This window comes from Mauremys mutica, chromosome 2, assembly GCF_020497125.1.
Source record: "Mauremys mutica isolate MM-2020 ecotype Southern chromosome 2, ASM2049712v1, whole genome shotgun sequence".
Lineage (NCBI taxonomy): Eukaryota > Metazoa > Chordata > Testudines > Geoemydidae > Mauremys > Mauremys mutica.
In genome coordinates, this window is record NC_059073.1 from 2,311,881 (window position 1) to 2,337,675 (window position 25,795).

General features: G+C 46.7%; 1 protein-coding gene across 3 annotated transcripts in view; it reads left to right on the forward strand.

Moving 5' to 3' along the window:
- MAPK15 (mitogen-activated protein kinase 15) overlaps nt 1–25,370 on the forward strand; it is an 81,530-nt gene extending 56,160 nt beyond the window's left edge. For 2 of the 3 annotated variants that reach the window (XM_045005597.1, XM_045005596.1), the window contains exons 11-14: nt 193–487; nt 7,592–7,746; nt 23,885–24,046; nt 24,453–25,370. In XM_045005597.1, the coding sequence (XP_044861532.1) occupies nt 193–487; nt 7,592–7,746; nt 23,885–24,046; nt 24,453–24,677 (837 nt within the window). In that variant the 3' untranslated portion in view covers nt 24,678–25,370. The remainder of the gene's footprint in view (nt 1–192; nt 488–7,591; nt 7,747–23,884; nt 24,047–24,452) is intronic. The other variant, XM_045005598.1, reaches the window with a different exon arrangement.
- Nucleotides 25,371–25,795: the final 425 nt, after the last annotated feature.

Genomic DNA, 25,795 nt, shown 5'->3' on the forward strand with positions numbered 1-25,795 from the left:
CCTAAACCTCTGACTTCCAGAAGGGGGAACTGAATGACGGAATGGATCACTCGATAAATTGCCCTGTTCTGTGCAGTCCCTCTGAAGTATATGGCACCGGCCACTTTGGAAGACAAGCTACTGGGGTGGCCATCTTTATGTTCTTAATCGTGTTTATAGGTTTTAAATCTAACCAGCATCTTGTTCCTGCAGATGATTCTGGAAAGGAAGGCAAATAACCGTCAACAGAAACAAATCCAGAGAGAGAATCTTCAACCAGGTCCATCTCAGTTCAAACCATCTCTTCCAAACACCAGCTCTGTGCCTTTATCTACCATCAGGGATCAAAAAGAGCCAAGACCCACTCTTATGAAAAGCTCACATGTGTCTGCAGGGCCTACAATACTTGGTGAAGTTTCCAGCCAGAGAGAAGGTTTAGCAGGAACTCTCTGCCAGAGACCTAAAATCAACATGCTTTACAACCCCATAACGCACACCACTGTTCAGAGTACGTACCAACCTCCTGAATTAGAATGTGTTGCACATAATAGCTAAGGACAGGGAGAGCAAAGTAGGTAGTGGATTAAGGACGGAGATAGAAACAAGTGAAATGGTGAGTGTAAAGGGGCAAGAGAAGTTGCAACAGTGCATAGAGAATATCAAGACAAATGAATTTCCAATTGTGTGTGTGTGTGTTAATTTTCCCTTCTGGGAATGATTTGTACTGACACTTGTGGAGAAGTGCTGGGTGTTGAAATTCCATACTCAAATATTTGGAACACCAAATACTCATTCAAGAATCACAGGCTTATCAGTAAAGACTCAGATGATAATTCTGTTGGCTGTTAAACAATTTCTTTCCTCCCCAAAGTCCTTTCTTTCTACTATTTCCATTCTCAAATCACATACCAGTAGAATGGCCTGGGACCTACATAAGATACTTCCTCTCTCCCTGTGACATACCGCCACAATTGCAGTGAAAGCCCCATCAGTATAAAAGAAGGAACAGCTGGGAGGGCATTCTTTTTAGGGTTCCTAGGTCTTTGGAACTCCTTCCTTTGGGCTGTAACAGCCCATATTTGTTAGCTTTCAGAGTATGACGCAAGGCCTGCCTTTCTACCATTGCTCATGAGGAGCTGGGTGTTGGGTAGACCTGGTAGTCGTGATAGAGGACTCTGGTGAGGATTGTGAACAGACCAATTAATTTTTGTTACTTATGTTGTCGCTGGGTTATTTGATTTGATCTGGGATAACTAATAGGTCTGTTAATATATTTTTTAAAGACTGGCAAGGGCACCTGGAACATTGAATGGGCACTCTTTTATTATAGTTTAGTAAAAGGTTAGTTACTGATTTTTTATTATGGATATACAGAATTTTTCAGTACAAATTATCTCCTTACAGAAGAATTAAAAGAGGGTGACAAATACAAAATAAAAGGGAATACAGCAGAGTTAATTGAAGGCATTTCAAGCTAATGTTACATACATATATAATAGATCTAAGCTATCACCACCAAACCAAAGCACAGTAATGATAGCCAGTGATTCTCATAAGGCTGATTTGTCTGTTAGGGCTGGTCTACACTAACGCTGTAAGTCTAAGTTATACTAGTTCAGTTACATAAGTTACGTAACTGAAGTTGATGCAACTTAGGTTGACTTACAGTAGTGTCTACACCCCATATGTTGATGGGAGACACTCTCCCATCGACATAGCTTCTGCCTGTCGGGGAGGTGGAGTACAGACAGACATTGATGGGAGAGTGCTTCACCAGATCCGCTAAATCGACACCGCTGCATTGATCGCAGCAGTGCCAGTTTAGCCAGTAGTGTAGACATGGCCTCAGACCCAACCTGCCAAAGCCTGTTATAGAAGAACAAACTGTCTTCAGCCCAGCACGGAGGCCATATCTTATTAAAAACTTTAAAACAAAGAGAATCCCACCCTTCTTCACGGAGTGTCCCTGTGGGTGCTCCACTTTAGGTGAGTCTGCCCCCCAGCGCTTGTAGTTGGACATTTTTAGTAGCAGTGCCTGGTTGGGTTGAACATGCGCTGCCCCCATCTTGCGCTGCCTCTGGCGGTTAATAGCACTGTTCAACCAACCCTCCTTAGTTCCTTCTCTACCGCCCTCTCCTTGAGATGAAGCACTTAGCAATGCCTCTGTTCTTTATATTTCTCTAGTTTTAACTTTAGAATACTAGTTAGTTAACCAATAGTTTAGTTTACTTCCTCTTCCCTGTTTATTTTTTTCTTAATTTTTTTTCTTAGGAATTTAATTTTCAGTTATTAGGATACCTTCCCTCATAGGAGAAATTCTACTTTGAGGGGCATGACTAGCTCTCTGGGTTTTAAATGTTGCCTCGCTTGCTGCTCCTCAATCCTGGTGTCTGACAGGCACTTACAGGGTGTCCGCTGCCTTGGCGAGACACATATTCCTCAGAAGTGCTCCTACTGCCACAGTTTGAAAGCCCATGCCAGGAAGGTGAGAGACATACAGCTAAAACTTCTCATGATGGAGAAACCTTGTGCCCCATGTCCTATATAGGATCACAGACTCCTCCTGGACAGTTGTCTCCCATGGCAGCATCTGACAGAGGTTTCCCTCCATCCTCTCAGGAGAAGGAGTCCTGTGCCAAAAAGGCAATGAAGAAGTGGTCTCTGACCTCCCCTCCTTGGGAATCCACCAAAAAGTGGCGTTCCCCGACTTGTCAGACCCCATCAGTACCGACCGCACCAAGACCATCCAACTCTGAGGTAACAGGACCATCTGGTACCGTATGTACCATGTGAGCCAAAGACCCTAGGTGGGCTGTCTTGGAAAGAGGCACTAAATGGAAACTTACAGTCCCTGCCTCAGTATCGCCAGTGCCACTCAAACATGCGGCATTGAGCTGCTTGGTAGTGCTACACTCTGTGGCACCAGCTTCTGCCTCTACAGTACATAGCGCATGACCCTCTGCACCAACAACTGCAGTAAAGGCATCAGTACTGCTGACAACACCTTCCTTGGTACCGATGCTCTTGGTACCACAGCAATTTCTCCACCACAAGGATCTTCTGATTTCCTCGGCACTGGAATTGCCACTCCTTGGTACTGACCTCACCCCAGCACACTCGGTACTGAATCAACTTACCACACCAGCCAGATCAGCTCCTTCTTTATCCAGTGGCGAGGATGATGATGATGAAGGGGAAATCCACTCCTCCCATCACTTCTCACCTGTCCAGACCAGGTCCACCAGAGCACCATGGGTACCACACAAGACTCAAGGCTGGAATATACACCCATGCCATTTTCACTACAGTGGCCTTACTGGGACCCATGGACAGCATAGTGCCAACACTACCCTAAGGTTCCCAGTCCACCTAGGGCAAGGTCAAGGCATTCTGCTTCACCCTCTGTACCTGGATCCACTGAACCTCCGGAAGACACAGTCAAGGAATTAGAGGGCACTTGGGATCAGGAAGTTACACCAACTGCCAATTTTTCATCCTCTTCTTCAGATGAAGCTATCATGCCCCCACCACCCTCATAGAGGATGACTTGAAATAGCTCCAGAAAATGTTTAAGAGAATTGTAGATTCCCAGGAGATACCAATGGAAGAAGTGGTGAAGTCCTAACATAAGTTGCTGGACATCCTTCAGACTTCAACCTCCTCCAAGATTGTCCTCCCAATAAATGAGGCTGTCATGTACCCAGTCAAGACCATCTGGCAAACCCCAGCAACAGTTCCGCACACCTGCAAAAGGAGCGGATAAAAAATATTATGTCCCTTCCAACACCCCACATCAAACTCCGTAGTGGTAGAGGCCGAGAACAAGCGGGGCAGACAACTCCATTCCAGATTCACCCCATATGACAGAGACTGGAAGAGGTTGGATCTTTTTGGGCGCAAAGCCTACTCTACAGCGATTCTACAGTTTAGGATCGCAAACTATGAAGCAGTAATGGCCAAATACAACCACTCAAATTACTCAAAGCTGTCTGACTTTTTTGTCCTCAGGCATGTGTTCAATAAAGAACAATGTAAAGCTTTTATATCTGAGGGTCAGCTCCTAGCTCGCACAGCTTTACAAGCTTCACTGGACTGTGGAAACACGGTGGCACATTTAATCACCATGGCCATAATGATGCAACAAGCTTCCTGGTTCCACTTCTCTGTTTTTCCCAAAGAGGTACAATCAGCTGTCGAGGATCTCCCATTAAAAAGTCCTAAGCTGTTTGCAGTCAAAACAGGTGAGTCCCTTCACACTTTGAAGGATTCTAGAGCAACTCTGAGATCCTTGGGCATATGCACACCTACACACACAAGAAAAAACAGGGGAAGTATTATTCAATGCAGAGATCTAGATCTGTGCCTTATACACACTCTCAGAGGCAATATGACCCGCAAAGGCAGAGGCCTGCAAGACAGAGACCACTCCCTTCCAAGCCTTCAGCGTTTCAACAACCTCCCTCAAGGGCCCAAGGTGACTCCCACACTTACAAGTGCTGAAAGTATCCACAGCCATCCATCCAGAGACCGTCTGATCCCATTCCTCCCAGCATGACAGACCATCATGTCAGACAATTGGGTATTAGAGATCGAGACTGGCTAGACCATCCAATTTACCTCCATCCCCCCTACCCACTTTCCCTCCCCTGTCCCTTTAAGGGACCCTTCTCGCAAACATCTTATACACTGAGGTGCAGTAGAACCAATATCAACAGAACCCAGAGAGAAGGATTTCTACTCCCACTATTTTTTAACCAAGAAAAAAAGTGGAGGATGGAGGCTCATTCTCGACTTGAGAAGACTCAAAAAATTTGTGAGGACCCAACGATTCAGGATGGTCATGTTAGCAATGATAATTCCAGCACTAGAAAGAGGAGAGTGGTTCTCAGCTCTCAACCTCTAGGATGCATATTTCCACATCACGATACATCCCTCACACAGGACGTTTGTTCTGGGAATAGCTCATTTCCAGTACAAAGTACTCCCTTTTTGATTATCCATTGCCCCAAGGTTATTCTCAAAAGTTGTGGCAGTGGCTGACCTCCACAGACAAGGGATCTTAATATTCCCCTATCTGGACAATTGCTTACTCAAAACATCAACTGGAGAAGAGGCACTGGAAGCTATCCAAAAGCTAGCAGCTCTCTTTACATATCTAGGTCTGCAAATAAATGAACAAAAATCACCACACCCCTGGAGTTCATAGGGGCCTACCTCAAATCTCTGGAGGCTACAGCCTCACTGCCCCGACACAGTTTTATCACTCTACTCAATCTAATCACACAAAGCAAGCCAGCCCACAGACATTAGCCAGGACCTGCTTCCAACTGTTAGGCCACATGTCAGCAATGACATTTGTCATCAAATACATCAGACTGCACATGCGATGCCTGCAAGGCTGCCTCTGGACAGTGTATATTCCTCACAGACATAGCATAAACAAATGTCTTACAATGCCAGCCAAAGTAAAATACTCTCTACATTAGTATCAGAGGGGTAGCCGTGTTAGTCTGGTTCTGTAGAAGTAGCAAAGAATCCTGTGGCACCTTATAGACTAACAGACGTTTTGCAGCATGAGCTTTCGTGGGTGAATACCCACTTCTTCGGATGCAAGCAGTGGAAATTTCCAGGGGCAGGTGTATATATAAGCAAGCAAGAAGCAAGCTAGAGATAACGAGGTTAGATCAATCAGGGAGGATGAGGCCCTGTTCCAGCAGTTGAGGTGTGAAAACCAAGGGAGGAGAAACTGGTTCTGTAATTGGCAAGCCATTCACAGTCTTTGTTTAGTCCTGAGCTGATGGTGTTAAATTTGCAGATGAACTGGAGCTCAGCAGTTTCACTTTGAAGTCTGGTCCTAAAGTTTTTTTGATGTAGGATGGCCACCTTAAGATCTGCTATTGTGTGGCCAGGGAGGTTGAAGTGTTCTCCTACAGGTTTTTGTATATTGCCATTCCTAATGTCTGATTTGTGTCCATTTATCCTTTTCCTTAGAGACTGTCCAGTTTGGCCAATGTACATAGCAGAGGGGCATTGCTGGCATATGATGGCATATATTACATTGGTGGACGTGCAGGTGAATGAACCGGTGATGGTGTGGCTGATCTGGTTAGGTCCTGTGATGGTGTTGCTGGTGTAGATATGTGGGCAGAGTTGGCATCGAGGTTTGTTGCATGGGTTGGTTCCTGAGCTAGAGTTACTATGGTGCGGTGTGCAGTTGCTGGTGAGAATATGCTTCAGGTTGGCAGGTTGTCTGTGGGCGAGGACTGGCCTGCCACCCAAGGCATTCTTTTAAACGGCAAAAGTTCTACTACTCGACATACCTACTTGCACAAATGGAAGAAGTTCCATACGTGGTGCCAGAATAGACAAATTATGGTGACTTCCTCTTCTTTACCAATAGTACTGGACTATATACTGGAACTTAAGAAATTGGGTCTCTCCATTAGCTTGATCAGAGTACATCTCATGTCAATCACAGCATTCCACCACAAAGTGGATGAGTTCTCAATCTTCGCTCACCCAATCACTAAACACTTTCTCAAGGGTTTTTGTTCCTTTCTCTTCCCATCCCTTTGTTTCTTCCACCTTTGCTCTTTCCTTCCCTGTAGGAGAGAAGGTATGAGATGCACCTATTTCCCCTCCCTCCCCCACTTACTATCTTCTCTTCTGTTTCTCTATGAGGTTCTTTTTTGTTGTCCATTTCATCCTTTCTAACCTGGCTCTAACTTTACCATCTATGTTTCATCCTTCATTTTTCTCAGTCTAATTCTCCCTCCTTTCTCTGTATCACGTTGTGACTGGTGTCCTAGTGGGGAGCTAGCTATGGTCATTCATTTAGGGTGCACTGCAAAAAATGGGGCAGACAAACCCCAAAAAGCTGGTGAATATTCCAATACTTAGATTTACCAAGCCAGCATAAAACAGCTTCTTTATTGCCTTACTGATTACTCAGAAATCCAAACAATACAGTTCCCTTAAAGTGATCCAGCCTCAGGCCTCCATCCAGGTACCGATGTCAAATATGATGAAAATTTCTGTAAATCTTATTTCATCATATAAAAGAAAAGGTTCTATCAATCCCAAAGGATCAGACACATTACCTCCCAGGTTATTGAATATTCCAGTTCTTACCCAAATACACGCTACTGCCAACTTTTATTAACTAAACTAAAATTTATTTAAAAACTCATACTTCCCCAATGAAGCCTAAGCAGATATGAGATGACAGAATCAGGACCCAATGATCTTTTATACCATTTCATGTCTTTTGACAAGTTGGAGTTCAGAAGGTAATTAGCATGACTTTGAAGGAGGTCCATCACCAGGTACTTAGCTATAGAATTAACATAAGGCAATTTGCTTGTTCCACCACCATTCACAGATTATTTGCTATACATTTCAAAGAGAGATGACTACAGAGATATCCCATGTTTACAATTCATTTAAATGATAGGATGTTCTTTTGACCTCTGAATTATCAGAATACAGCAGAGACAGGGACTGTTGATTACATGACCCTACTCATACATATGTAAAAACACAAACATTATCTATTTTGCAGGATGTTTAACCCTTTCTAGCCATGCGTCACACACATTCTTTCTTCCTGCAGATAGCCTGGGTTCTGTTGTAATGGCCAGGAACCATTCAGCACCACTCCCTCAGCATCAGAGACCATCCTCCATCAATAGGAAACAGGGGAGACAGATCACATGGGTGAATATGAGTGCTCAACCACCTGCAACGAGCATACAGAATCCCTATAATGTGAGTAGCATCACACAAGACCAGTCTTACTGTTCGCAGGGATCCAAGTTGCTGTGGGGGAAAATGAGTTTTTACTTGCCTTTCACTCTGGTGCAATTTCCAAGGGGAAGTCAGGTTGGACTGTGATTTGCTCAGTTAGAAGGGCTGAAAGCAATCAATGGGCTTCTTGTGACTGAGGTAAGTACAGCAATTCCATTGGACATATGGGGAGTCTGTGGGAATTGTTTCTCATGGTACGTCTACACTACCCGCCGGATTGGCGGGTAGCGATCGATCTATCGGGGAACCGCAACAGACCTCCCAGGCACAGACAAAATCAAATCGATCCGCGATCGCTCTGCCGTCGACTGCTGAACTCCAGCTCAGTGAGAGGTGGAAGCAAAGTCGATGGGGGAGCCGCGTCCGTCGATCCTGCGCCATGAGGACGCGAAGTAAGTCTAAGTCAATCTAAGATATGTCAACTTCAGCTATGCTATTCTCGTAGCTGAAGTTGCATATCTTAGATCGATTCCCCCCCAGTGTAGACCAGGCCTCAGATGACTGTCTGCACAGTGTGGTGTGGCAAGGCACCTTCTCAGTCTCACCAGCCTCCACTGCTTTTAGCCTTGGTGAGACAGGCTTGGGTAAAACAGTCCCTCTTGGTTGCACAGGGGAAGTCTGTTCCTTCTCTCCACCAGTCTTCTGGGCTTGTTTTTCTCCAATATGGGAGGGAATGCAGCCTCCCGTCCTGGTGAGGCTCACTGTCTCACTGCTCCTAACCTACCGGCAGCATAACTCCTTCTCTCTCTCTCCCCCTCTTCTCCCAACAGGGGAGGGTTTAAAAAGGTCTCAGGCAGCCCTTAGTTGGAATCAGCTGATCCTAACTGACCGCAGGTAACTCCCTCTCAGCTGATCCTAATTGATTCTCTGGTAACCCCTTCTCAGTTGATAGGGAGGAGGGCCTTTTAACCTTCTGGGTCTGTTTTCTACCCCCTGCTTAAGAACATAAGAATGGCCATACCGGGTCAGACCAAAGGTCCATCTAGCCCAGTATCTGTCTACCGACAGTGGCCAATGCCAGGTGCCCCAGAGGGAGTGAACCTAACAGGCAATGATCAAGTGATCTCTCTCCTGCCATCCATCTCCATCCTCTGATGAACAGAGGCTAGGGACACCATTCTTACCCATCCTAGCTAATAGCCATTTATGGACTTAGCCACCATGAATTTATCCAGTCCCCTTTTAAACATTGTTATAGTCCTAGCCTTCACAACCTCCTCAGGTAAGGAGTTCCACAAGTTGACTGTGCGCTGCGTGAAGAAGAACTTCCTTTTATTTGTTTTAAACCTGCTGCCTATTAATTTCATTTGGTGACCCCTAGTTCTTGTATTATGGGAATAAGTAAATAACTTTTCCTTATCCACTTTCTCAACATCACTCATTATTTTATATACCTCTATCATATCCCCCCTTAGTCTTCTCTTTTCCAAGCTGAAGAGTCCTAGCCTCTTTAATCTTTCCTCGTATGGGACCCTCTCTAAACCCCTAATCATTTCAGTTGCCCTTTTCTGAACCTTTTCTAGTGCTAGAATATCTTTTTTGAGGTGAGGAGACCACATCTGTACACAGTATTCGAGATGTGGGCGTACCATGGATTTATATAAGGGCAATAATATATTCTCAGTCTTATTCTCTATCCCCTTTTTAATGATTCCTAACATCCTGTTTGCTTTTTTGACCACCTCTGCACACTGCGTGGACATCTTCAGAGAACTATCTACGATGACTCCAAGATCTTTTTCCTGACTCGTTGTAGCTAAATTAGCCCCCATCATGTTGTATGTATAGTTGGGGTTATTTTTTCCAATGTGCATTACTTTACATTTATCCACATTAAATTTCATTTGCCATTTTGTTGCCCAATCACTTAGTTTTGTGAGATCTTTTTGAAGTTCTTCACAATCTGCTTTGGTCTTAACTATCTTGAGTAGTTTAGTATCATCTGCAAACTTTGCCACCTCACTGTTTACCCCTTTCTCCAGATCATTTATGAATAAATTGAATAGGATTGGTCCTAGGACTGACCCTTGGGGAACACCACTAGTTACCCCTCTCCATTCTGAGAATTTACCATTAATTCCTACCCTTTGTTCCCTGTCCTTTAACCAGTTCTCAATCCATGAAAGGACCTTCCCTTGCAGCTTGCAGCTGTCTGTCCTGAGTTTATCACAGTGGGTAATAAGTCCACTGTGCCCACACAGAAGATTGATGTTTCCTTTATCAGGGACATTGAAGAGAAGGCTGGCTATAGAGTTTTTGCTAGCATAAGTAAGAACTGGATGCCCCACAAAGGATTTTCCATCACTAAGATCCAGTGTTTTTACATCAGATTTTGAAGCAGTGACTAATAGTGACTTAAACCATGTTGACATGGCCCCAGAGCCTGACTCTCCGCTCTTGCCACCCAACCTGGCCACACTCACTGACAGTGAGAATGACATACCACAGCAGGCAGAGTTTTCTCCACCTGACTCTCCGCCACCACCGGAGCCACACCTATTTCAAGGCATGGTACCCGACAAGAACCAGCCTCAGTTTCCCTGTTTTGTCCCCCCATGGGTGGGGCCCCACATTTCATACCCTATGCAGTGGCCACAGTAGTACTCATGGTTTGCCTATGATGCCAGTCATTCTCGCGGACCCTCCACCAGACCGCAGACCCGCTCTGCGTCTCTATCTCCAGTTACATCTACATCCAGAGCTCCTGAGCCCCCTCTCGAAGAAGTGAGCTACAAACCTTTCTCTGAATCATCCGATCATAATTCTCTGTCAGCTGCAGATGAAGCTCTCATCCCACCCCATGACAGAACATGGATGATTTTAAGCAGTTCCAGGAACTTTTTAAGAGGGTGGCAATCTGCCAGGACATTCCGTTAGAGCAAGTACAGGAGACACAACGCAGACTCCTGAAAATCCTCCAACCCTCTGTGCCATCAAAGATAGCACTACCTATAAACGAGGCCCTACTGGAACCTGCTCACACTATATGGCAGACCTCTGCCTCCATCCCACCAACATGTAAAAGGGCTGAATGTAAATACTATGTACCGGCTAAGGACGCAGACTTATTTTCTCACCCAGAGCCCAACTCTCTTGTGGTTGATGCAGCGACCCACAGAACAAAGTGTCGGGGATCTCTCTTATCCCAGACGGCTCAGGTTTCGTTGTCCGACCGCAAAGAGACAGGCAACGACCAGCAAGAATCCCACTATCAAGTTCTTTATTGTAGCATGCCATACAACATAGAACTGCCCATCTCACTCCATACAGAACCAGCCCCCGTTCACAAATTCAAACTGCTTTTTATTAGCTATTCCATCGCGTCATCACTTAACGTCGCGTCATCACTGTACCTTCCCAGCATTTGTTCCCAGCATACAAAACAAAGAACAACTGTTACTTCTTGATAACTTCATGCTTAGTACAAAAAAGAATACACGTCACTTTAAAAAGTGTCTGTAAGCATTTTTCTTTCTGTAAGCATTTTTCTTTCCCAGCCTCTACAAGCACTGTCTTATCTAGCAAGGTCACCCAGATGGTCTGTGCTGGCCTGTCTACCCCAGCCAGTAAATTAACCAGTAGGCCTTGCTGTGTTATTGCTAAGCTGAACTAGGTTGCTAAGCAGAACTAGGCCAGAACCACACTCATCAAAAGCAACCACAATACTGGCCCACACCGCAAGATAAGGACCTCAAATGACTTGACCTCCTGGGCCGCAAGGTTTACACCTCCTCCACTCTGCAATTCAGAATTGCATATTACTGTGCCCTCCTCACAAGCTACCACTATGACAATTACAACAAGTTATTTGACTTTACTTCCCATATCCCAGAGGACAGAAGATCAGATTTTAAATCAGTCGTCGAAGGTCAGCTGGTGTCTAGGATGGCGCTACAAGCATCCCTGGACATGGCCAACACAGCAGCCTGTACTACCGCAACTGCGGTAGTGATGCGCAGGTCTTCCTGGCTGTCTTCATCTGGCATCCCTAAAGACCTGCAAACCAAAGTGGAGGACCTTCCCTTTGATAAGGATAAACTTTTTTTCAAAAAAAATGATGAAGTCCTTCACACCATGAAAGACCCCAGGGCCACTCTGCACACACCAGGATGTACCCTTCCCTCCCCAGGAGGCAACGGTATCAACCTTAACAGATGCCCTGCGCACAACAATATCACCGGCCGCAGTCGAGATCGTATGATAATGGGAGGAACCGCAACAGACCTCCCAGGCACAGACAAAACCAAACGCAACTAACTACATCCTACACATCGGAAAACAAACAACAATTTTTAAGCCTTGGTCGGGGGTCTGCGTGACCATCCCTTGGCATCACCGCTTACTTGCCCATTTGGCTACTGCCTCCAGTTTTTTCACCATGTCTGGCAACTGGTAACATGGACCACTGGATCCTGGAAATAGTACAGTCGGGCTACTCCATCCCTTTCATTTCATGCCCACCCACCCTTCCCCGTCCCTCTTCAGGGACCCCTCTCATGAGCAACTACTTCAAGCAGAGGTGACTCATCTTCTACAGCTAGGTGCAGTGGAACCTGTACCGGCACAACATCGGGGAAAAGTGTTTTACTCTCACTATTTCCTGACCCAGAAGAAAGGAGGAGGATGGCGACCTATACTAAACCTACGAAGACTGAACAAATTTGTATGCATACAAAAATTCAAGATGGTCACATTGGGCACAGTAATACCCGTGCTGGAACAAGGGGACTGGTTCTTAGCCCTCAACCTACAGGATGCCTATTTTCATATATCTATTCACCCAGCACACAGACACTTTTGCGATTCACAGTAGGGCACAAACACTTCCAATACAGAGTGCTACCATTCGGACTCTCCACAGAACCGAGAGTGTTCTCCGGTGTGAGAGAGAGAGAGAGAGAGAGAGAGAGAGAGACTCTCGCAGTAGTGGTGGCCCACCTACGCAAACACAGAATTACACTTTTCTTCTTTGAGTGATTGCTCATGTGTATTCCACAGTAGGTGTGTGTGCTCGCCATGTGCACCGGTACCGGAAGTTTTTCCCTTAGCAGTACCCGTAGGGGGGGAGCACTGCTGCGACCCCTGGAGTGGCGCCTCTATATCACGCTATAAGGGGAGCTGCACACTCCCCCCACCCTCAGTTCCTTCTTGCCGCCAGTGAAGGTAGTTGGAACTTTGTGCTCCAGCTTTGCTGTAGCTCTCCTATTAGCCTTAGTAGTATTTGTCTTCTCCAGTAGTTGGATAACTTCTTTAGTTAGTTGCCTGGTGCGGGGCATGCCCCATATCCCAGGTTTGAAGTCGTGCGACTCCTGTCGCAGTTCTATGCCAAGAATCGACCCGCACACTCAGTGTCTCCGCTGCTTGGGCGAGACCCACGTTACAGACCGCTGTAAAATCTGTAAATCGTTCAAGCCTCGAACTAAACGAGAAAGGGATATCCAGCTCCAGGCCTTGCTAAGGGAATCTGCGTTGGCCCCGGCACCAGCGCGCCGTCTGGACATGGCACTGGCCACCGTGTCCCCGGTGCGGAGTGAGGCTCCCTCCACCAGCCAGCACTGCTCACCCACTAAGAAGCAGGGAAAGGCTCAGCAGCACCGACAAAAAGACAGGGGTGAGGCTGGACCCAAGTTGGGCAGCCCACGATCCCCCTTTGGACCCAGACCTCCGACTCGCGCTGAGCGGAGCAGCCTACAAGAGGATTTTAAGGCTCCTCAAGAGCTCCTCTAGTGGGTGACCTCAAATCTCCAACTCCAGGCTGAGGAGATGGAGGAGCCATTGGACACCCTTTTCAATGTGCTGTCCTCCTCGGCACCGGGCCGTGTGGCCCTACCTCTCCACCAAGGGGTAGCTAACATATCAACTGTTCTATGGCAAACCCCAGCTTCCCTGGCACCTATCGCCAAAAAAGCGGAGAGAAAGTACTTTGTCTCGGCTAAGGGACACAAGTACCTGTACTCCCACCCAGCATCCAACTCCTTGGTGGTGGAGTCAGTCAACCACCGGGAATGCCATGGTCAGCCCGCGCCCACCTCCAAAGACAAAGATGCCAGGAGACTGGATTATTTTGGCAGGAAGTTTTATTCTTTCACGAGCTTCCAGCTCAGGGTGGCCAACCACCAAGCCCTGTTGAGCTGCTATGATTTTAACTTATGGGATCCCTACCGAAGTGCAAGCTTCTTCTCCTGGAGTGGGACAAGAAGGAATTCAAGGCTCTGGTTGAGGAAGGGGCAGCAGCGGCGAAAGCAGCCCTCCAGGGCTCCTCGAATACGGCCGACACGGCAGCTCATTTGATGGCCTTGGCCATATCTATGCGTAGGGCATCCTGGCTTCTCCAGTCCGGTCTGTCTGCAGAGTCCCAGTCCTTGATGCAGGACCTTCCTTTCAACAGGAAAGCGCTGTTTGCGGACCAAACCGACGTCCGCTTCCATGGGATGAAAGACTCTCGCACCACCCTGTAAACTCTGTCCCGCCAGCAAAGGACAAACCTAGGCCGCAGACCTCAGCACCTCCCGGTAGGGGCAGATATGAGCCCCCGCCTAAGAGACTGAGGAAGCAGAGACGCAGGTCCCAGCGTCAGTCCCGCTCAGCCCCGCGACCAGGCCCCTCGAAGGGCAAGAAGCAAGGGAAGCGGCGGTTTTGACTCTTTATGGGGAGCCACTGGGTCTGTTGCCGTGGAAGCCCCCCAGTTAATAAAGTTTGTGTTCTGCAACCGTCTATCTGCATTCCGAGTGGAGTGGTCCCATATAACGTCAGACCAGTGGGTCCTCAGCACTATTTCCAGGGGCTACAAGTTGCAGTTCGCCTCACCCCCCCCTCCACCACTCACTGCCCTGGGAGGACCTCGGGGAACTGGAACATGCACCCCTTCTAAGCCAGGAGGTGGCGCGCCTCCTCGACCTGGGCGCGATGGAGAGAGTACCAGTAGAATTCCAGGGCAAGGGGTTTTACTCCCGGTATTTCCTGATCCCGAAGGCAAAAGGCGGGCTCCGGCCCATCCTGGACCTGCGGAATCTCTACAGGTTTATGGTCCAAGTTCCGCATGGTATCCTTGACCTCTATCATTCCGTCCCTAGACCCGCGGATTGGTTTGCGTCCCTGGACCTCTAGAATGCATATTTCCACGTCCATATTTTCAAGGGTCACAGGCGCTTCTTCCACTTCCTGGTAGGCCGGGACCATTACCAGTTCGCGGTCTTCCCTTTTGGCCTTTCCACGGCCCCCAGGGTTTTTACCAAATGCATGGCAGTGGTGGCATCCCACCTCCGGAGGAACGGGCTGCAAATTTTCCCTTACCTGGACGATTGGCTCCTCAAGGGCAACTCCTGGACCCAGGTACAGGCCCAGATAAAATTCCTGCTGTCCACATGTGCAGGTCTGGGCCTAATGGTGAACGAGGCAAGGTCCACGTTAGTACCGGTCCAGCGCATACACTTCATAGGGGCTCTGCTAGACAGACAACACGGCCGCGATGTATTACATCAAAAGGCAGGGGGGCACGCGTTCCTCGGCCCTGTGCCAGGAAGCCCTGGACCTACAGGCCTTCCACCTACCCGACATGTGCAATGTGCGAGCCGATCGCCTCAGCAGGGTGTTTTCCCACCAATACGAGTGGTCACTCCGCTGGGAGGTTGCCCGACAGCTCTTCTGAGAGTGGGGAGCTCCCCGGGTTGACATCTTTGCAACTGCCGAGAACCGACGCTGCCCCCAGTTCTGCGCCGTGTCTCGGAGCTTAGGGCCTTGACCTCGGAACCCCCATATACGGTCTTCCACAAGGATAAGGTCCAGCTTCGCCTACACCCCGCTTTTCTCCTGAAGGTGGTGTCCGCTTTCCATATGGATCAGGATATTTTCCTATCAGTACTCTGTCCTAAGCCCCATTCCTCCAACGAGGAACGCCGCCTATATACACTGGACGTACGTAGAGCACTGGCCTTTTACCTGGAACAAACCAGGCCATTCAGGAAATCCTCGCAACTGTTCGTTGCGTCGGCAGAGCGCATGAGGGGGCAACCAGTTTCCACCTAGCGCCTTTCCCGCTGGATCACCTCGTGCATACGCACGTGTTATGACTTGGCAGGGGTTCCCCCGCCGCCTATCGTAAAGGCACATTCTACGAGAGCGCAGGCCTCGTTGGCCGCCTATGTAGCCCACATCCCTATCCAAGACATATGTAGGGCTGCCACGTGGTCCTCTGTCCACACCTTTTCCTCACACTATGCGATCGTCTCCCAAGCAAGGGATGACGCCGGGTTTGGTGGGGCGGTACTCCGTCCCGGAAACCCTTAAACTCCTACCCACCTCCATCAGATATAGCTTGGAGTCACCTATTGTGGAATATACATGAGCAATCACTCAAAGAAGAAAGAACAGTTACCTGTTCCATATCTGGCGTTCTTCCAGATGTGTTGCTCAGGTGTGTTCCACATCCTGCCCTCCTTCCCCTCTGATGGAGTTGTCTGGCAAGAAACAACCGAGGGTGAGGGGAGTGCACGGCTCCCCTTATAGTGCAATATAGAGGCGCCACTCCAGGGGTCGCAGCGGTGCTTCCCGCCTACGGGTACTGCTAAGCGAAAAACTTCCAGCACCAGTGCACGTGGCGAGCACACACGCCTACTGTGGAATACACCTGAGCAACACATCTCGAAGAATGCCAGTTATGGAACAGGTAACTGTCCTTTCCCCTACCTAGATAACTGCCTTATCAAAGGCCGATCATACGAAACGACATTAGAGGCCACTCATTTTACCATCTCCCTTTTTCACAGTCCAGGCCTGCAAATAAACTTCCAAAAATCCACCCTGATACCCACATAGCAAATTGAGTTCATCGGGGCGCATCTGGACTCAATTTTGACCAGAGCCTCACTTCCACACACCAGATTCCTCACCGTCATACACCTCATACACACGTTATCCATTTGCCCCAGAGTGGAGGCAAGAACATGCCTGCAGCTTCTTGGTCACATGGCAGCCACTACCTTCGTGGTCGAATATGCCAGACTACATATAAGGTGCCTTCAGGGTTAGCTCAGCTCCATATACAAACCCAGCAGGCACAGCCTCCACATGATGCTAACTCCTCCAGCAAAGCTATTAGTCTCCCTACAATAGTGGACAAAACGGGAAACATATGCACAGGTGTCCCCTTCCATCAAAATTCCCTTGTGCTTATGCTCACAACAGATGCTTCCCTGATAGGCTGGGGTGTGCACCTGGGAGATCACACAACACAAGGCAGATGGTCCCTTTCAGAGACGTGTCTACACATACGTCTTCTAGAGCTCAGAGCAGTCAGATATGCTTGCCTCCACTTTCTCCCTATCATAAGGAACAAATCTATTCGAGTCTTGACAGACAATATAGCATGCATGTTCTACATCAACAGATGGGGGGGAGGGGGAAACAGAAGCCATCCAACTATAGAATTGGTGCATACAACATCGCATAGAGATCACTGCATCCTACCTGTCTGGGTGTCAGAACGCTACCGCTGACACATTCAGCAGACACTTATCACAAGAACACAAATGGGAATTACACCCCACGATACTGCGACAGCTCTTCTCCCACTGGGCACCCCATCTTTAGATCTGTTTGCCACAACACAAAACTGCAAATTCCATCTATTCTGTTCCAGGGTGGGACTCGGGCCCACATCCCTTGGAGACGTGTCGTAAGACCATAAGAATGGCCATACTGGGTCAGACCAATGGTCCATCTAGCCCAGTATCCTGTCTACTGACAGTGGCCAATGCCAGGTGCCCCAGAGGGAGTGAACCTAACAGGTAATGATCAAGTGATCTCTCTCCTGCCATCCATCCCCACCCTCTGACAAACAGAGTCTAGGGACACCATTCCTTACCCGTCCTGGCTAATAGCCATTAATGGACTTAACCTCCATGAATTTATCCAGTTCTCTTTTAAACGCTGTTATAGTCCTAGCCTTCACAACCTCCTCAGGCAAGGAGTTCCACAAGTTGACTCTGCGCTGTGGAACAAGACCCTCATGTACGCTTTCCCACCGGTTCCACTGATACACAAGAGTCTTGCGCAAGATCAAAGAGGACAAGGCCAGGGTTATACTTATTGCCTCAGGTTGGCCCAGACAGACATGGTATCCTTACCTGTTGCGCATGTCCATCCGCCCTCCAAGAACTCTTTCCAACAGACCGGATCTGCTCTCCCAGGGCAACAGTCAGATTCTCCATCCACAACTGCAGAAGCTCCATCTGACGGCATGGTTCCAAACCCACGAAGTAGCTTGTTCAGAGCAGGTCCAACACATCCTCCTGCACAGTAGATGAGACTCCACTAGTAAGAGTTACCTGCAGAAGTGGAAATGGTTCTCCATATGGTGCTCCAACAGAAACTTGCCACCACAACAGCACGCCTCTCCCTGATATCTTGGACTACCTCTTACAACTAAAAAAAGATGGACTATTGCTCATCTCTATCAGAGTACACCCTGCGGCAGTTAATACCTTCCATGACACGCTGGACGGGTTTTCAGTTTTCATCCACTCCACCATAAAATGCTTCCTCACAGGCCTTCAAACCCTTTACCCTGAGATTCACCTACCCATAGCTACCTGGAATCTGAACCTAGTTCTCCAAGGTCTCATGAACCCTCCCTTTGAACTAGTGGCTACCTCCTCCATACTACACATGTCCATGGAAGTAGCTTTCTTAGTCTCCATAACATTGGCAAGAAGGGTCGGGGAAATAAGCACGCTAATGGCCTACCCTCCCTACACAATTTTCTTTAAAGACAAGGTTACAATGTGACTCCATCCCAAATTTCTTCCCAAGGTGGTGTCCACCTTCCATCTCAATCAGCCAAAACACCTACCTGCATTCTATGGTGGCATTCTCAGAAATGCTACCAGTTCCACGCGCAGGGCCAGGTAGGCAGGCAGAGCTTCAGAGTCTCAATGCGTGGATGAGACGATGGTGTAGAGAGGAGGGGTTCACGTTCATTAGGAACTGGGGAAACTTCTGGGATGGGAGGAGCCTATACAGGAGAGATGGGCTCCACCTAAACCAAAGTGGAACCAGACTGCTGGCACTAAACATTAAAAAGGTTGTAGAGCAGTTTTTAAACTAGGAGATGGGGGAAAGCCGACTGCTGCAGAGGTGCGTGTGGATCGGACACAGACTTCTCTTAGGGGAGAGTCTGATGATAGAGAATCTCCAGGTTATAGTCAGGAGCAGAGGAATGAGAAGTATAATGTAAGGGCCGGATCAGATGACAAACAGTCACATAAAAAAGAATCTGGCACATCAGAAAAAGGCAGGCTAATAAACAGGGACAAGTTTTTAAAGTGCTTGTACACAAATGCCAGAAGTCTAAATAATAAGATGGGTGAACTAGAGTGCCTTGTGATAAAGGAGGATATAGATATAATAGGCATCACAGAAACCTGGTGGACTGAGACCAATCAATGGGACACAATCATTCCGGGGTACAAAATATATCGGAAGGACAGAACCGGCCATGCAGGGGGAGGAGTGGCACTATATGTTAAAGAAAGTGTAGATTCAAATGAAGTAAAAATCTTAAGCGAATCCACAGGTTCCATAGAGTCTCTCTGGATAGAAATTTCATGCTCTAGTAAAAATATAACAGTAGGGATCTATTATCGACCACCTGACCAGGACAGTAATAGTGATGATGAAATGCTAAGGGAAATTAGAGAGGCTATCAAAATTAAGAACCCAATAATAGTGGGGGATTTCAATTATCCCCATATTGACTGGGAACATTTCACTTCAGGACGAAATGCAGAGATAAAATTTCTCGATACTTTAAATGACTGCTTCATGGAGCAGCTGGTACGGGAACCCACAAGGGGAGAGGCGACTCTAGATTTAATCCTGAGTGGAGCGCAGGAGCTGGTCCAAGAGGTAACTGTAGCAGGACCGCTTGGAAATAGTGACCATAATACAATAGCATTCAACATCCCTGTGGTGGGAAGAACATCTCAACTGCCCAACACTGTGGCCTTTAATTTCAAAAGGGGGAACTATACAAAAATGAGGGGGTTAGTTAGACAAAAGTTAAAAGGTACAGTGACTAAAGTGAAATCCCTGCAAGTTGCGTGGGCCCTTTTTAAAGACACCATAATAGAGGCCCAACTTCAATGTATACCCCAAATTAAGAAAAACAGTAAAAGAACTAAAAAAGAGCCACCGTGGCTTAACAACCATGTAAAAGAAGCAGTGAGAGATAAAAAGACTTCCTTTAAAAAGTGGAAGTCAAATCCCAGTGAGGCAAATAGAAAGGAGCACAAACACTGCCAACTTAAGTGCAAGAGTGTAATAAGAAAAGCCAAAGAGGAGTTTGAAGAACGGCTAGCCATAAACTCCAAAGGTAATAACAAAATGTTTTTTAAGTACATCAGAAGCAGGAAGCCTGCTAAACAACCAGTGGGGCCCCTTGACGATGAAAATACAAAAGGAGCGCTTAAAGATGATAAAGTCATTGCGGAGAAACTAAATGGATTCTTTGCTTCAGTCTTCACGGCTGAGGATGTTAGGGAGATTCCCAGACCTGAGCTGGCTTTTGTAGGTGACAAATCTGAGGAACTGTCACAGATTGAAGTGTCACTAGAGGAGGTTTTGGAATTAATTGATAAACTCAACATTAACAAGTCACCGGGACCAGATGGCATTCACCCAAGAGTTCTGAAAGAACTCAAATGTGAAGTTGCGGAACTATTAACCAAGGTTTGTAACCTGTCCTTTAAATCGGCTTCGGTACCCAATGACTGGAAGTTAGCTAATGTAACGCCAATATTTAAAAAGGGCTCTAGGGGTGATCCTGGCAATTACAGACCGGTAAGTCTAACGTCGGTACCGGGCAAATTAGTTGAAACAATAGTAAAGAATAAAATTGTCAGACACATAGAAAAACATAAACTCTTGAGCAATAGTCAACATGGTTTCTGTAAAGGGAAATCGTGTCTTACTAATCTATTAGAGTTCTTTGAAGGGGTCAACAAACATGTGGACAAGGGGGATCCGGTGGACATAGTGTACTTAGATTTCCAGAAAGCCTTTGACAAGGTCCCTCACCAAAGGCTCTTACGTAAATTAAGCTGTCATGGGATAAAAGGAAAGGTCCTTTCATGGATTGAGAACTGGTTAAAGGACAGGGAACAAAGGGTAGGAATTAATGGTAAATTCTCAGAATGGAGAGGGGTAACTAGTGGTGTTCCCCAAGGGTCAGTCCTAGGACCAATCCTATTCAATTTATTCATAAATGATCTGGAGAAAGGGGTAAACAGTGAGGTGGCAAAGTTTGCAGATGACACTAAACTACTCAAGATAGTTAAGACCAAAGCAGATTGTGAAGAACTTCAAAAAGATCTCACAAAACTAAGTGATTGGGCAACAAAATGGCAAATGAAATTTAATGTGGATAAATGTAAAGTAATGCACATTGGAAAAAATAACCCCAACTATACATACAACATGATGGGGGCTAATTTAGCTACAACGAGTCAGGAAAAAGATCTTGGAGTTATCGTGGATAGTTCTCTGAAGATGTCCACGCAGTGTGCAGAGGTGGTCAAAAAAGCAAACAGGATGTTAGGAATCATTAAAAAGGGGATAGAGAATAAGACTGAGAATATATTATTGCCCTTATATAAATCCATGGTACGCCCACATCTCGAATACTGTGTACAGATGTGGTCTCCTCACCTCAAAAAAGATATTCTAGCACTAGAAAAGGTTCAGAAAAGAGCAACTAAAATGATTAGGGGTTTAGAGAGGGTCCCATATGAGGAAAGATTAAAGAGGCTAGGACTCTTCAGTTTGGAAAAGAGGAGACTAAGGGGGGACATGATAGAGGTATATAAAATCATGAGTGATGTTGAGAAAGTGGATAAGGAAAAGTTATTTACTTATTCCCATAATACAAGAACTAGGGGTCACCAAATGAAATTAATAGGCAGCAGGTTTAAAACAAATAAAAGGAAGTTCTTCTTCACGCAGCGCACAGTCAACTTGTGGAACTCCTTACCTGAGGAGGTTGTGAAGGCTAGGACTATAACAATGTTTAAAAGGGGACTGGATAAATTCATGGTGGCTAAGTCCATAAATGGCTATTAGCCAGGATGGGTAAGAATGGTGTCCCTAGCCTCTGTTCGTCAGAGGATGGAGATGGATGGCAGGAGAGAGATCACTTGATCATTGCCTGTTAGGTTCACTCCCTCAGGGGCACCTGGCATTGGCCACTGTCGGTAGACAGATACTGGGCTAGATGGACCTTTGGTCTGACCCGGTACGGCCTTTCTTATGTTCTTATGTTCTTATTCTACCCCCAACCTCATAAGATCTCACAGGAAATGGCATTACATGGGGAGGGATAGCTCAGTGGTTTGAGTATTGGCCTGCTAAACCCAGCTTTGTGAGTTCAGTCCTTGAGGGGGCCATTTAGGGAACTTGGGTAAAAAATCTGTCTGGGGATTGGTCCTGCTTTGAGCAGGGGATTGGACTAGATAATCTCCTGAGGTCCCTTCCAACCTTGATTTTCTATAATTCTACTCTTGATGTCTAGGGTGACCAGCTAGCAACTGTGAAAAATCAGGACAGAGGTTGTGGGGTAATAGGCACCCATGTAAGAAAAAGCCCCAAATATCAGGACTGTCCCTATAAAATCAAAAAGAACAGGAGTACTTGTGGCACCTTAAAGACTAACAAATTTATTTTAGCATGAGCTTTCGTGAGCTGCAGCTCACTTCTTCGGATGCATCCGAAGAAGTGAGCTGCAGCTCACGAAAGCTCATGCTAAAATAAATTTGTTAGTCTTTAAGGTGCCACAAGTACTCCTGTTCTTTTTGCGGATACAGACTAACATGGCTGCTACTCTGAAACCTATAAAATCAGGACATCTGGTCACACTATTGATGTCAGATGTGCAATTGCCTTTTATTTGGACAGAACTAAGGCATTCCATAAATCTCCTAGACTATTCGTGTCCACTGCCGAACGATTGAAGGGTACTGCTATTTCCAAGCAATGAGTCTCCAAATGGATATCCGAATGCATTAAGTCCTGCTACCAGACCCAGAATGCTCAACCCCCAGAGGGCATCAAAACACACTGTACTAGAGCGATGTCAACATCTGTTGCATTCCTGCAAAATGTACCTATTACAGACATATGCAAGGCGGCTACATGGGCATCAGACCACACGTTTGCCAAACATTACGCTATCACACAGGACTCTACAGCAGACACCATAGTAGGCCACACAGTACTGTCTACTGTTATCAATGATGCAACTCCAAAGTTCCACCAACCATAGTGGGTACTGCTTCACATTCACCTGGAGTGCAGCACGCATAGGGACGGTACTCAAAGAAGAAGAGAAGGTTACTCGCCTTGCAGTAACTTGAGGTTCTTTGAGATGTGTGCCCCTGTGGGGTACTCCACTACCCACCCTTCTCCTCTCTACTTTGGCATACAAATCAGACAGCTCTACAGTAGAGAAGGAACTGAGGGGGTGCAGGACACGCATGCACAGACAGACCCTAACGATGGCCCGAGACAACAGCTGGCTGCGTGCATCCCAGCTAGGCACTGCTACCACAGATCTCCGATCAACAGCACCAGGATGCACCGTCACCTGGAGTGGAGCACCCACAGGGACACACATCTCGAAGAACCTGTTACTACAAAGTGAGTAACCTTCTCTTCTGCTGGTGAATTAGATACCAAGTGCTAGTTAACACAATGCGTGTTTGGTGCATATATATGTCCAAAACCTGTGCATGTGCTCATTTTCAAAGGTAGAAGAGACTTTGAACAGAAGCAACATAATTTCTGAAGGGTTAACCCCTGCATATTCCCTTGCACTGGTACAGAAAGGGTTAGCCACCCTGAGAAAGAAATGTGAATGGAGGTGATCACCCCAGATGTGAAAACCACAGATGTAGTCTTTTAATAAATCCTGCCTGGCAAGAAATTCCACTTGTTTCGTGATGATAGCAAGAAAAGAGCTTCTTTTTCAGAATACTGATCCTCTTCACCCAGCCCCAGGGGCTGCTAGACAGTGCTGCTCAGCCCTGTCACTGATATCTTTCTTCTCCAGGATCAGCAAGTGCCAAAAGGTCCTGACTCTCAAGGTCAGTCCGTATCCAACCAGAGATTGTTTTCACTATCCAGTCAGGCACAGGAAGCTGCTATCCATAATCACCTGACCAGGAAGGACTCTCCCATGATGGTTGGGGTGACAGCAGCTAGTACCAGACTAGTGAGTATGGGCATTTGCCTTTCACCATTTCAAGTGGCTCATTGGAGCTGCACAGTGTACCTACAGCTGTACACCTTTCCCTTCAAACTCAGGGTCAGTCCTTCTCTCACTTTTGTGGTGGGATCATAGTCTATGTCTCTTCATATCTTGTTTGATCCCCACTGTCTTCTCCATGTTGTGGGCTCAGCCAGCACTCCTTCTCCTTTACAACCTTCTCTCCTTCACCTTCTGGACAGTTCTGCCCTATGCCCCTTCTCCTCCACACTCTGGGATTTGCCCTACTCCTTCTCTGCATAGCCAGAATCTGTCCCATGCCCCAGACCATTCCATTTTCCACACCCCTTGCTTCTGTATGAGGAATTGATTTAGGATGCCTGAGCTGTCTTTGCTTTTCTTTCTTACACAGAATCCAAGGAACCCACAGTTTCCCAGCAGGGATGCGCACCCTCTTCTGAAGTCCAGTAAAAAGATGTTTCAGGTCACAGCAAATATGGGAGCTGCTGGAGATCCCAAGGCATCAATGGGCAGTTACTCCCAGTCCTATGGGACCATCTGTAAATCTGCACTCCAGAATCTTCCAATATCAAATTCCTGCCAACAGGCACCAGCGTTGAATACGCACCAGCACTGACCAAGTGGAGTACAGCCCAATCCACCCATCCACAGGCCCTGTAGGGAACAAACAGTTGGGGTACAACCCCACTCCCAGGCATTTGGCAGGACCCCAAATGCTAGAGAAGTGCTGCCTGCACTCACCATATGGGACCCAGTGCCACTTTCTCTGAGCAAGATCCAAGAATGGTCTGGCATTCTGATCCATTTAACTTCTCAAGCCTGTGCAAAGCCACAAGGTAGGCAGGGGACACAGCATCATTTGTTTCCATACAACGCTGTAGGCACAGTTTATCTTAACATGCTATTCCTTATATTCAGTATCACTGATAGCTACAGAAAGCTGCTTTATTCTGCTACTGGCTTGTGTTGTTAGATATATCCAGGCTGATTTGTCCATCTCTATTGGCCTCAATCTGTTTGTGTTCACTGAATCCAAACTTTGGAGAGGAGCAGGTAACTTAGAATAGACCATTCTCTGAAGCCCAGGAAGACTAAATTTACCATGGATATCTTGAACTCCCTTCACTTTATGTTCCCAGTAATTCCCATGTCCTTTTGGGGCACAAAAACGGTTATTAACGTTCTCTCACTCCAATAAAGTAGTTCCCTTTCTTTATGTATTTTTCTCCAGTGTATTTAATACTATAACTATCATGTGTGGATATACTCTTGTATGTATTGTAATAATAAACTGCTTATTTTTCACTGAGGGAAGTACCTTCCTTTCACAGCATGTTGTCTGCTGTGTAAAAGTGAATGAGAGAGAATCACTAGGGAAGTGCTTCCTTGTCTAATGGCCTGACACTGATTATACATTCACTTGTCTCTCCCAGAATGCAGCAGTCCATGAGATGCCTTTGCTGAATCATCATAAAGTTATTATGGAGCAACAGTAGTCCTAGCATAGTTAAGGCTAAAGCTAACGTCCCACTTTAACTGCGGTCTTTCAAATGCTTTCCCCTCTCAACTTTCCTCAAAAGAAGCCACTGTCCCTGAAGTTTCACAAACCACATCTCATTGCAGGGTAGTGTTTTTCAATCAGAAAAACAATATTCAAATTATTGTGTTTTAAATATTTTTCTGTCACCAACTCTGAAAATTTTCTAAACTCTTGTTAGCCCATCATATCTCCAG